This window comes from Procambarus clarkii, chromosome 37, assembly GCF_040958095.1.
Source record: "Procambarus clarkii isolate CNS0578487 chromosome 37, FALCON_Pclarkii_2.0, whole genome shotgun sequence".
Lineage (NCBI taxonomy): Eukaryota > Metazoa > Arthropoda > Malacostraca > Decapoda > Cambaridae > Procambarus > Procambarus clarkii.
The window spans coordinates 26,402,582-26,416,278 of record NC_091186.1 but is presented as its reverse complement, the minus strand read 5'-3'; the positions used below and the strand labels follow the sequence as shown (position 1 = coordinate 26,416,278).

Here is a 13,697-nt window from a genome sequence, read left to right as displayed (position 1 = left end):
CTACACCACCACCTTCCTTGTGCCTCAGAATGGGCAACCAAATCCATACACGTAGGACACCCCCCCCCCCCCTCAAGGTTATCTTGAGATGATTTCGGGGCTTTTGTGTCTCCGCGGCCCGGTCCTCGACCAGGCCTCCACCCCCAGGAAGCAGCCCGTGACAGCTGACTAACACCCAGGAACCTATTTACTGCAAGGTATAGGGTGAAAGAAACTCTGCACATTGTTTCTCGCCGGCGCCCGGGATCGAACCCGGGACCACAGGATCACAGTCCAGCGTGCTGTCCGCTCGGCCGACCGGCTCCCGGTCAGGTCAACCAATTTAGCGAGTGATACAATTACCTGTACAACGTAATGAGGGCACTCTTTGGCCATATGCCACCTCAAAAGGTTAGAGAGAGCAGTCTAATGTATCCACACCTGCTAAATACGATATTTCTTACTGTTATAAACAGTGCTCAATTGCACTTATGGGGCTGTTACATTCACCCAACTCCCTCCCCCCATTTAATTCTCGTTTTAATAAGTACAATTCCTAACTGCTATGAATAGTACATAATTGCACTTATTTGTCTCCTTACATTTACCACCCCATTTTTGGAGGACGGGCTGCCCATGCATAGAAAATGTGAATGTTGGAGAACCGCTATAGATTAACAGTACAACGTAATTTGTCCGTTATGGATTTTGATAGGTTGTGCTGAACGGAATTCAATAAATTTTGTATAACTTTCTCTGTAGCCCAGGAAGTGGCATACACTATATGATCACTCCTATATTTATCACTCATGTAATTATTTCAGAAATGTTCTATAGATCTTTAACCAAATATTGTTATAATTCTAAGGAAGAGGCAGATTATCCTTTAACATTTGAACATAACTGCCGAGTTGGGCAACATTTTATATAGAATTTGAATCACAGAACAAATGGTTCTTGCAACACTTTATCAGCTGCTTATCTCTCCTGAGGTTTTATCAGATAGTCGAGGGCGAGGAAGTGGCAGTCGTTAAGAGCACACACACACACACAGGCCCCCAACATTATCCCAGCCTTCCCTTCCCCTTCCCATCTCATACAACTGAGTTATTGGTCCTTGCTAGCGTCACTACCACACGCCCACCTTCTCCCAGCACTCCCACCTCCTCCCAGCACGCCTCACCTCCTCCCAGCACGCCTCACCTCCTCCCAGCACGCCTCACCTCCTCCCAGCACTCCCACCTTCTCCCAGCACTCCCACCTCCTCCCAGCACGCCTCACCTCCTCCCAGCACGCCTCACCTCCTCCCAGCACTCCCACCTCCTCCCAGCACTCGCCTCTCCCAGGAAGACCACGCCTAGCTGAAGGTCGACATGTATTCCCATTCGTCCACTAGTGTGAGTATTTATTATTTTGCAGACCTCGGCTTTTCCTCTCGATCATTTGTGTCTCCCGCTTACCTAGACTTGTTACCGTCATCACTGTATTGACGGTTGCTTCAGCAGGATGCATACAGGCGAATGTTTTACCTGATTTACCTGAGTACCACTAACTCTAGTGGCCTCGACGAGGACAGGAAGTCTGCGGCTTGTCGAAGGTTCCTCCCCCCCCCACCAAATCAAGTCAGTCAGTGATGACTTGAGTCAGATGTCATCTGGTTTTAGTCAGTGATGCGCCAACGACATCACCCAGCGCCTGCTCACGAGAGAAATAGTAGCCATTTGCAGAAGATGAGTCGCAGTAACGTAGCTGAAGAAAGGAAGTCTAAATCACACATCAGAAAATGAAGAAACGACAACGTTTTTATCTTTCATGGACCATTATCAGGCCTGATATAAGATTACAATAAGTGCGAGGATGAACTCCTAAGATTCGTCTTGAACATTTCCTTCATTTACAATTCATTCAGTTCTCAGAGTAAAGCCATTAGATCGAGACACTTAGCCCCTCCTCCTCCTCCCTTCCGCATACCACCTGAATAGTAGCCTAGATATTTGTTATTGTCTGAAAGCATATTACGATACCAATAAAAATCTACTTGTTAACTAGCAAGTGAACCTTTGTCCGTTATTGTATTATAAATCGTTGGTTTAAACTATTAAAAGTATATGCTCAACTCGTTTTCTTTGAAAAGGTGTGAAGAATTTTCTGTAAACAAAATTCTAGGGGATACCCAGTTTTCGAATACCATATTTCACATTTTTGAGAATACTCCGTATTTACTTAACCAAATGTAATGAAACGTAACCTAACATAATCTAAATCTAACGCAACGCTAATCTAATCTAACCTTGCATAGGTAGTAGATAATAACACTTGTTATGTAGTGGTTTTGAAGTCATTACCTCCACGGAATCTCCTCCGTGGGAGGTAATTGTCAAGTGGGCCGTTTGAGGATATAATATGTTCCAGATGCTTTTCAAAATACTCTATTGGAATACCTTTGCCTAGTAACTTTAGTTTTGGATCAATATAAACCGAATCCTATGAGTTACTTGGAGGAAGGGAATTATCCGGGGAAAGCGCCAAACCATTACGACTATATAGGACTGGGAAGGGGTCAGGATAAGGATTCGGGGATGGGACGGAGGGGGGAAGGAATGGTGCCCAACCACTTGGATAGTTGGGGATTAAACGCCGACCTGCATGAAAAAAAGACTGTCGCTCTACCGTCCAGTCCAAGTGGTTGGGCAGAGTTATATGGAACTACGGCACATTTGGCAGGCTTGGACATTTGGTTGTATTCTGTACTATATCTTTCTCATACTTCTACAAGGTTTTTCCATAACATCTTAGTCGGCCTTTTGCACCCGCAAGATAACGTAAGCTTTCAAGGGTTGATAGATGTTAATCTTCTTGTTTGAGGAGCTGTTCACTTGAGACAGTTAAGCAAGTCCCAGCTGTGTCTGGGTACAAGTGACAGGATGAACAACCCAGCGGGTTTTCTTCCTATTGGGGAGTGTTGTACATGCTGCTATGGCGGTGTGTCCACTCAAATTTTAAAAAATTTAAATCTTAGTCGGTGCTAGAGGAAATAGATCATCAACATAACAGGACACATTGGCCTATGTGGTAGCGAGCTCGACTGGCTCTAATAGATTAAGACAGCAAATAATACGGGACTAAAAACAGCACCTTGTTTAACCTCGTTTTTAAGTGAGAAATTTTCACTTAAAAATTGGGGATCAAAGTGATTATTTGAAAAGTTCTCCCAATACTTAAAAAGACACAAAATTATAATAATATGATTACCAGAATTTCTGCTGGCACGCGAGAAAATTTTACATCAAAAGATTTGGTGATTTTGGTTCACAACCTAAAAAATATTGCCCCGTCCCTGTTTTAGATGAATACAAACAAATTGGACAAGTTTAGGTTTGGGAATGACCTGGATAAATACAAGTAAGCAAATCATGTTGTTGATTTATAGGACACAATCGAGGGCAATATAATAGATGTGGGATTCTTTCAAAGAGAGGTTTAGTATACATAAATGAGCAAGTTTAGGTACAAATTGGAGCTGCTAAGCTTGCGCCAATAAGCCTCATTCAGTTTCCTTGAATTTGTTCTATATGTACTTATGGAATACGTTTTTATGAAATACGATACTAAGTTGATACAAAACCTGCGCTGAAGAACCTCTGACAGCGGAGCTTCCTTCTACTGAACTGTATGTCCTTCACGTTAATTTTGGTTAATTCTATAGTAAGAAATTATCATATGAAGGCAGCAAGCCGGGAAGACTCTAAAATAGTGACTATCAGTGAATTGCATTATCTAAATGGGACCTAACCCGGGCAAGATAGAGCAGAAGAATAACATCAGATAACATAAAAGCTTCTAGATATGTATCTTTGCATTCTGTTTACCTTAATTTGCGAGCAACTGTGAGCAGCTCTTAGCATCAAGGTAACGCTTTTTAAGGCTTTTCAGGCACTGTATGTGACGCCTTCAGCACCCTGACGATCACCTCAAATGTCAGAACTGTCTCCGTGGTGTAGTGGTAAGACACTCGCCTGGCGTTCCGCGAGCGCTATGTCATGGGTTCGTATCCTGGCCGGGGAGGATTTACTGGGCGCAATTCCTTAACTGTAGCCTCTGTTTAACGCAACAGTAAAATGTGTACTTGGATGAAAAAACGATTCTTCGCGGCAGGGGATCGTATTCCAGGGACCATAGGATTAAGGACTTGCCCGAAACGCTACGCGTACTAGTGGCTGTACAAGAATGTAACAACTCTTGTTTATATCTCAAAAAAAGAATCACAGCTAATTTCTCTTTTTTTTTCCATTTATCTAACCCAAGTCTATTTTTCTCTTCCTTTCACACATACAGTTAAATTTACCTTAGGGTCACTATCTCTGTAATGGCCACGATGAGGACAGAAAACCGGCGGCTTGTCAAAGGTCCCCCATTTTGTCCTGATGACGGTATTATACCCATGGCAACTTTTACCACTGCTTGTTCAAGTGTCAACACTTGCCCCTCCATTGCTACCACCACTACTAGCACTAAAACCGACAACAATAAACACTATGAGGGTGGTTGACGTGTTGCAGATTCTACAACAGACGGGGAGGATCCAGGGGGTCGCCAGGCCTTGTTGCTCAGACAGGGCTCTCAGAATCACCATCTACGTCCTGGGAGCTCTTTGTCTGGTAAGTCTTGTGTTTTTGTAAACAATCCTGGGAGCTGTCTTGTGTTTTTGTAAACAATCCTGGGCGCTGTGTTGTGTTTTTGTAAACAATCCTGGGAGCTGTCTTGTGTTTTTGTAAATAATCCTGGGCGCTGTCTTGTGTTTCTGTAAATAATCCTGGGAGCTGTGTTGTGTTTTTGTAAATAATCCTGGGCGCTGTATTGTGTTTTTGTAAATAATCCTGGGCGCTGTCTTGTGTTTCTGTAAATAATCCTGGGCGCTGTGTTGTGTTTTTGTAAATAATCCTGGGCGCTGTGATGTGTTTTTGTAAATAATCCTGGGCGCTGTGTTGTGTTTTTGTAAACAATCCTGGGCGCTGTGTTGTGTTTTTGTAAATAATCCTGGGCGCTGTGTTGTGTTTTTGTAAACAATCCTGGGCGCTGTGATGTGTTTTTGTAAATAATCCTGGGCGCTGTGTTGTGTTTTTGTAAACAATCCTGGGCGCTGTGTTGTGTTTTTGTAAACAATCCTGGGCGCTGTGATGTGTTTTTGTAGGCAATCCTAGGCGCTGTGTCCTTTTGTTAACTTCTTTATGACCCATAAATAGTGTCCTGCACCAATGTCATTTATGAAAAGACTATCTTTCTTGAACAAGTGGTAATGACCATACAAGTACTGTTGCATGTTTTTGTAAACCATTCATTCAAGTAGGGTGTAGATAATTAGCACCTAAGGGTTTATTTACGATGAATCGTTGTTGAGACAGACGCTCTTAGTGTCGCTGTTGGTGAGAACGGAAATTATGTGCTTATAAAAGACTTACGAAATATATATATATTTAATAATTATTATTAGTAATTATTATTTTCCACCACACTTTAACATCGATGACTCGAAGGTGAAGAGGAGAAAAGGAGGAGTCAAGAGCCAGACGCTAACGTCATCAACTTGATGGTCAAGAGGAGTCTAAAAACGCATTTTTTTCCCCCCAAAACAAAATCTAAATTCCAGGCCTACCTTTTCCACAGGTTTGCTGGGCCTGCTGCATCGCCGCTACCATGGCAAATTGTGGAGTAGCAAGTAAGTGCCACGACCTCAAGCGTCATTGTAGTGACGGAAGGGAAGGGAATTGTTGGGAAAGCGCCAAGCCATAACAACTATATCGCACTGGGAAGGGATCAGGATTAGGATTTGGGATGGGACGGGGAAGGGAAGGAATGGTGTCCAATCACTTTGGACGGTCAGGGATTGAACACCGACCTACATGAAGCGAGAACGAAGGGGGAAGGTCAAGTGGGAGGCTTTCACAGTGGCACTGTAGTGCGGTGTAAATGAATTTGGAATCAGTGAGGCACATACCATTGAGAAATATGTATTGAGAGAGATGCACTGAGAGATAGGTATTCAAAGTTAGGCACTTAAAATAGATACCGAGTACAAGGTACTAAAAGATAGGTTCAGAAAAGAGGATTGCCAGATAGGTACTGTGTTATAGTTATTGTGTAAGAAAGTGGTTCATGTTGAATAAAGTTGAATTAAAACTGATTTAAAATACTGAACAAGTTGAAAGTCATTTATCCAAACCGCTTCTTAACAAGGTCGAGTGTAAGACATACACGGGACACCAGCAGCCATCACATTAAGCCACAGTGTTGGGCGGGGAACACATGCCTTCACCCATAGGGTTATAAACCCATGGAACCGCCTACCTGTCGAAGCCGTAAATGGCTAGATAATACTTAAGGTCAAAATCCAGTTCAAAATCTCCTCATCAGGTGATGGGAGTCACTCCACCGCAGGTGACGGAGTCACTCCACCGCAGGTGACGGAGTCACTCCACCACAGGTGACGGAGTCACTCCACCACAGGTGATGGGAGTCACTCCACCGCAGGTGATGGGAGTCACTCCACCACAGGTGACGGAGTCACTCCACCGCAGGTGATGGGAGTCACTCCACCGCAGGTGATGGGAGTCACTCCACCGCAGGTGATGGGAGTCACTCCACCACAGGTGACGGAGTCACTCCACCACAGGTGATGGGAGTCACTCCACCACAGGTGATGGGAGTCACTCCACCACAGGTGACGGAGTCACTCCACCGCAGGTGATGGGAGTCACTCCACCACAGGTGACGGAGTCACTCCACCACAGGTGATGGGAGTCACTCCACCGCAGGTGATGGGAGTCACTCCACCACAGGTGACGGAGTCACTCCACCACAGGTGATGGGAGTCACTCCACCGCAGGTGATGGGAGTCACTCCACCGCAGGTGATGGGAGTCACTCCACCGCAGGTGATGGGAGTCACTCCACCACAGGTGATGGGAGTCACTCCACCACAGGTGATGGGAGTCACTCCACCACAGGTGACGGAGTCACTCCACCGCAGGTGATGGGAGTCACTCCACCGCAGGTGACGGAGTCACTCCACCGCAGGTGATGGGAGTCACTCCACCACAGGTGATGGGAGTCACTCCACCACAGGTGACGGAGTCACTCCACCACAGGTGATGGGAGTCACTCCACCGCAGGTGACGGAGTCACTCCACCGCAGGTGATGGGAGTCACTCCACCGCAGGTGATGGGAGTCACTCCACCACAGGTGACGGAGTCACTCCACCGCAGGTGATGGGAGTCACTCCACCGCAGGTGACGGAGTCACTCCACCACAGGTGATGGGAGTCACTCCACCGCAGGTGACGGAGTCACTCCACCGCAGGTGATGGGAGTCACTCCACCACAGGTGATGGGAGTCACTCCACCACAGGTGATGGGAGTCTACTAACCCCTCACTCTCTCCTCCTCAGGCTACACACTCTATGGATCCTTCATCTCCATTCCGGTCGACGTGGGTTACATCTACGTCACTTGTCGCATCATCTTCCTCATCTCGGTAAGTTGGTGATGAGACACAGTGAGAGGAGTAATGGGGGGGGGGAGGAGAGGGGGTGTTGTGGGGTAACACAGTAACACATTGTTAACACACACAGGTCCTCGCGGCCGAGCAGACAGCGCTCGGTATTTTTAGCTCACTGACCCGGGTTGAATACTTACCTAGTTGTGCTTGCGGGGGTTGAGCTTCAGCTCTTTGGTCCCGCGTCTCAACTGTTAATCAATTGGTGTAAAGGTTCCTCAGCCTGTTGGGCTCTATCATATCTATATTTTAATCTGTGTATGGAGTCTGCCTCTACCACATCACTGCCTAATGCATTCCGTTTGTTAACTACCCTCACATTGAAAAAGTTCGTTCTGACATCCCTGTGACTTATCTGAGTTTTTAGTTTTCAATTATGTGTTCTCGTTCTACTGTTCCTTAATAAACTGCCCGAAACGCTTTGCGTAATAGTGGCTTTAGGCATTGTATGTACTAGCTCTATCTATAAAGCCAACAAACTTTGTAAAATCTCTTTATGTATGTACCTTTACCTAAATAAAAAAATTATTATTATTATTATTATTATTATAATATGAACATTACACGTATATTCATTTGTCCATCCGCCCTTCGTATCTTGTGCGTCGTTATCATGTCTCCACTACTCCTTCTTTCCTCCTGTGTAGTGAGGTTCATTTCCTTTAGGCTTCGTCCAAGTCCCAGAAGAATAACGGGACGTTTGCCAGGCTGGCATATGCTGCCTTCCTTATACTGGTGACGTGTGCCTCTGGTGGTAGATCTCCAGTTATGTCCATGCCTAAGTCTTTCTCTTTTTCAGAAGTTGGAACGTTCCTTCCCTTTATCCTGTATTGTATTTGAGGTCTTCTCGTTTCAACTCCTATCTCATAACCTTGCATTTGTTAGGATTGAATTCTTGTAGCAATTTCTCAGATCATCTCTGGAGATTGTCTAAGTCACCTTGCAATGTACCGCAGTTCTCCTCAGTTCTGATTTCCGAATTAGTTTAATATTACCAGCCAACATTGACAAGAATGAGATCACTTCCTATGTTAGATTGTTTACATATTCTAGGAGCAAGATGGGCCTCCTAGTACCGACCCTTAAGGTCGTTATCTCTCTACAATCAGATAAGGAAAGTAGGTCGGGAGTCAGTATACTACACCACCGAGGGTTAGAAAAGCGGCTCCATGAGATTGGAGCTTAAATATCCTGCAGGTACAAATAATAAAATCATTGGTAACATTACTCTTCAAGGTAACACAGAGGTGGTAACACTGGTCCCCAGAGTAACAGACAGGTATCGCTGCTCCCCAGAGTAACAGACAGGCGTCACTGCTCCCCAGAGTAACACACAGGCACCACTGCTCCCCAGAGTAACACACAGGCACCACTGCTCCCCAGAGTAACACACAGGCACCACTGCTCCCCAGAGTAACACACAGGCACCACTGCTCCCCAGAGTAACACACAGGCACCACTGCTCCCCAGAGTAACACACAGGCACCACTGCTCCCCAGAGTAACACACAGACACCACTGCTACCCAGAGTAACACACAGGCACCACTGCTCCCCAGAGTAACACACAGACACCACTGCTACCCAGAGTAACACACAGGCATCACTGCTCCCCAGAGTAACACACAGGCACCACTGCTCCCCAGAGTAACACACAGGCACCACTGCTCCCCAGAGTAACACACAGGCACCACTGCTCCCCAGAGTAACAGACAGGCACCACTGCTCCCCAGAGTAACACACAGGCACCACTGCTCCCCAGAGTAACACACAGGCACCACTGCTCCCCAGAGTAACACACAGGCACCACTGCTCCCCAGAGTAACACACAGGCACCACTGCTCCCCAGAGTAACACACAGGCACCACTGCTCCCCAGAGTAACACACAGGCATCACTGCTCCCCAGAGTAACACACAGGTACCACTGCTCCCCAGAGTAACACACAGGCACCACTGCTCCCCAGAGTAACAGACAGGCACCACTGCTCCCCAGAGTAACACACAGGCACCACTGCTCCTAAGAGTAACAGGCACCACTGCTCCCCAGAGTAACACACAGGCACCACTGTTCCCCAGAGTAACACACAGGCACCACTGCTCCCCAGAGTAACACACAGGCACCACTGCTCCCCAGAGTAACACACAGGCACCACTGTTCCCCAGGGTAGCATGACGGTGACGCCAGAGGTGCTGGTGGACCTCCAGAGACTCAACGCTCGCCTGGTCACCTTCATCGTCGTGGGCGTGTCCGTGTTTATCACCGGCTGTGTTTGGTATGCTGATAAGCCCCCGTGGTATGCCAACTATAACGCCTACGAAGTCTTCTTCATCACTGCTTTTGGCTTCCTGCTGGCCGTCATAGTAGTGGGCCTCTCCGCGGGCCTTCACGACCAGGTAACTCAAAATGCCTCAAAAAGCTCAATGCCTCAAAATTATTTTCTTTCAGTCGCATGTTTTACCATTACGGTTGTCTTAAATTTTATTCTATTTACTTCATATAGCTTTGTTATATATTGATATCTTAATAGCTATCTATCCTGGCCGTAACAGAAGGGCTATTATGATAGTGAACCACATAACTTAAAAATCCTTATAGTACAGTGTTCGACGTTCCCGACACACAGTCGAGGGTCCTGGGTTCGATCCCCGGGCGGGAGAGACATGAGTGTACACGTTTCTTTTCTCCTGATGTCCCTGTTCACCTAGCATGTAATTAGGTACCTGAGAGTTAGGCAAGTGTTGTGGGTTACCTCCTGGCGAAGGTTAGTAGTTAAACTTTTTTTTTTTAGGGGGGTGGGGGGAGAGATCTCGATAAGTCAGAATTCAGGCATCATGTCCCCGACTACTGGAATTATATAGTGATAAAAAGACTGCAAGTGTCAACAACAAACAAAAATCATACCAATTCCAACTGTGGATGACATACAAATAAAGCGGCAAACATGCCTATAAATAGGGCCTGAGGTTCCATATTTTAGGTCTATAATAGGTTACTGCTTTTCTAGTTAAGCCTTTTATTTTACCTATAACAAAACGTGACCATTTTCAGGTACAACAGTGCATGTTTTGTACGTTCCCTTGGCACTTGATGTAGGTTCTATATTTTTTTTGGAGACTGGGTGTCAGTTTTGCTACCACAGTCACCAAAGATATATAAATATGTTCTGCCCTTGTATAGACATATATTGCCCTTGCTTGAAGACGGCGTGTGTGTGTGTGTGTGTGTGTGTGTGTGTGTGTGTGTGTGTGTGTGTGTGTGTGTGTGTCTAGGGGTATGTGGCCTATGTGGTATGTGGCCCATGTGTGAGGACAGAGTGAGCGTGCAGGGACACAAGCGTGCCTCAAACTTGAAATTATCATTGTTGAACGTCATTACCGTGTCTTCCTCTCTCTCTCCAGTACCAGAAACAGGTGGCTGGGACCGGGCTCCCAGTGATCAACGAGAGTCCTCAACAGTATGCACCAGATCAGGAAATCCCTCTACAGCAGCACATCCAGAGGGCCCCTTATGCTCACAGCTACCCTCGCTACCCACCTCCTCCCGTGCCCAAACCAGAGGCGTACTATCCATCTCGCTAACCACTGTTCATGTTGATCTTGTCTTATGCTCAAAATCATTTGTGTATAATTCCTGTCTTATTCATTAGTTATTGAGAAAGACAAACACAAACTTGTGAGTGCAGAAGTTAGAAAAATCAGTCATATTGCAGGTGTAACTCCATGAATGGTTTCATTTAATATTTCACATACAGTGAGTCAGTCACACAGAATATTGACGGTGCCAGAGTTAGTTGACGGAGGTAAGAGTTAGTTTATTGCTGTGAATTATCAATATTAATATTGTACCACATTACATATATATGTCATGTATGAAGTGATGATATTTATGTGAAGTGAAGAGAGGTGACAACAGGGAGACGATGAAGTCTAATGATTTATCGTGACTGAATGTACGTATACCTTTATGATTGCTGTGATTGAGAGGTTTAGCAACTGCTATTATCAAGCCTCTGAAATATTGCCAAAGTGATTAATTAAGCAATTTATAGATTATTTTATCACTGTTCAAGACACGATAATGTAATTTTCACGAGGTTCAGTGCAGAAGTAGCGCAGTAGACCTGCTCTTAAAGTATTTATAATTTTAATTTAGTGAGGCTTTATTTCATTTATTGTATTTTATTATTATAGCTGCTTTAGTAAATGATTTGTATTAGCAACAATTTTCCTTACTCCTCTCTGCCTTTGACACTAAGCTTGAACTGATTAATATAGAAACTGTGGGAATATTACACACAGAAATCACAATGGCGTGATGCATCATATGGACAAGCCGACAAGGGATTAAGGCTGCGTCTGGGATGCTCTCGGACGTACGTTCGAACCCTCGTCACGGCCCTTGTGGATTCGTGGGAATATTATGTGAGAAGACTATAAACTTTATTGAGATTTGTCTGCAGCATTGGATTTTGTCTTCGAGTTAGTGTGCAACACCGGACAATAGGCCAGTTGCCCCAAGTTGCTGGATGGTAGAGCGACGGTCTCATTTCATACAGGTCGGCGTTCAATCCCCGACCGTCCAAGTTGTTTGTCACCATTCCTTTCCCCTCGTCCTGTCCCAAATCCTTATCCTGATCCTTTCCAAGTAGTGCACTACCCTTCTCGGTATTGCAGTTGGGTTTGCTCTCGACTCACAACCCTGGTTCGAATCCCAGACGGGGCAGAAATGGTTGGGCATGTTTCCTATAACCTAATGCCACTGTTCACCTAGCAGTAAATAGGTACCCAGGACTTACTCAGCTTGTTGTGGGGTTGCATCCTAAGGAGCGTCAGTATTTCAATGTTATATTGCCCTAAATGTATGTATAAACTCAAGCTGCCTGTCCCCTACAGAATAAATTATTATTATTATTAGTTACTTACCTCTCGGGTACCTATTTACTTGTAGGTGAGCACTCAGGGAGATGTGAGGGGAAAGTCGAGCCCAGTGAGGTGAAGATGGGGTGGGGGGTATAGGGGGCTCATGGGGGGTTATAAGAGGTTATGGAGGGGGGGGTGAGATCAGTGTCGTAAAGGTGGGAGTGTGTTCAGAGAGAGAGAGAGAGAGAGAGAGAGAGAGAGAGAGAGAGAGGAGAGAGAGAGAGAGAGAGAGAGAGAGAGAGAGAGAGAGAGAGAGAGAGAGAGAGACAGAGACAGAGACAGAGAGAGAGAGAGAGAGAGAGAGAGAGAGAGAGAGAGAGAGAGAGAGAGAGAGAGAGAGAGAGAGACAGAGAGAGAGAGAGAGAGAGAGAGAGAGAGAGAGAGAGAGAGAGAGAGAGAGAGAGAGAGAGAGAGAGAGAGAGACAGAGACAGAGACAGAGAGAGAGAGAGAGAGAGAGAGAGAGAGAGAGAGAGAGAGAGAGAGAGAGACAGAGAGAGAGAGAGAGAGAGAGAGAGAGAGAGAGAGAGAGAGAGAGAGAGAGAGAGAGAGAGAGAGAGAGAGAGAGAGAGAGAGAGAGACAGAGACAGAGAGAGAGAGAGAGAGAGAGAGAGAGAGAGAGACAGAGAGAGAGAGAGAGACAGAGAGAGAGAGCCAGAGAGAGAGAGAGAGAGAGAGAGAGAGAGAGAGAGAGAGAGAGAGAGAGAGAGAGAGAGAGAGAGAGAGAGAGAGAGAGAGAGACAGACAGACAGACAGACAGACAGAGACAGAGAGAGATGAATATATTTCCCAAACATATACAGTTCACCACAATATCTGGATACAGGGCATCAGGGCTGATCATCCCCATTATGTTAATGTTAATGGACAGAAGTAATATGATAATTGTGTTAAAGTGATGTATATTTACCGCACGAGAAGCGCAGTTACATGCAAATGCAATTAGCCTTGCCACGATAATTCCATTAGAGCCATCAATATTCATGGGGCTGTTTAGGCATTTAAATACTCATGATTTCACTCATGATGTAATAAATTTGCTTCAAATTGAAGTAATTTTGGGTCTAGTATGAGTGTAACACATTAGGTTAAGTCTATATAAGTAGAAACTGTGTATAGTTTAATGTGCATATATGTGTGTGTTTAGGTTCAGATGTCGAGGCGATCCCTGTATTAGTTAGTAAGTAATTGGTTCAAGCAATGGGGATGGTCATGTGCTGCCTGGCGTCTGGGCGCCTGGCGTCCGGGCA

General features: G+C 45.5%; 1 protein-coding gene across 1 annotated transcript; it reads left to right on the top strand.

Moving 5' to 3' along the window:
• Window positions 1–1,235: 1,235 nt before the first annotated feature.
• Window positions 1,236–11,745, top strand: LOC123765866 (uncharacterized). The gene is made up of 6 exons (XM_045754695.2): window positions 1,236–1,376; window positions 4,539–4,637; window positions 5,644–5,695; window positions 7,424–7,509; window positions 9,693–9,923; window positions 10,929–11,745. Exons 1-6 carry the CDS (start codon window positions 1,353–1,355, stop codon window positions 11,106–11,108), a joined length of 672 nt encoding a protein of 223 aa, XP_045610651.1. The 5' UTR covers window positions 1,236–1,352; the 3' UTR covers window positions 11,109–11,745.
• Window positions 11,746–13,697: the final 1,952 nt, after the last annotated feature.

Excerpts from the sequence above, each read along its gene's own strand:
- LOC123765866 (XM_045754695.2), top strand. The coding sequence starts at position 1,353 with ATGTATTCCCATTCGTCCACTAGT. Across the intron at positions 1,377-4,538 it reads ATTCCCATTCGTCCACTAGT|ATTCTACAACAGACGGGGAG; the intron begins GTGAGTATTTAT and ends GACGTGTTGCAG. Across the intron at positions 7,510-9,692 it reads GCATCATCTTCCTCATCTCG|GGTAGCATGACGGTGACGCC; the intron begins GTAAGTTGGTGA and ends ACTGTTCCCCAG.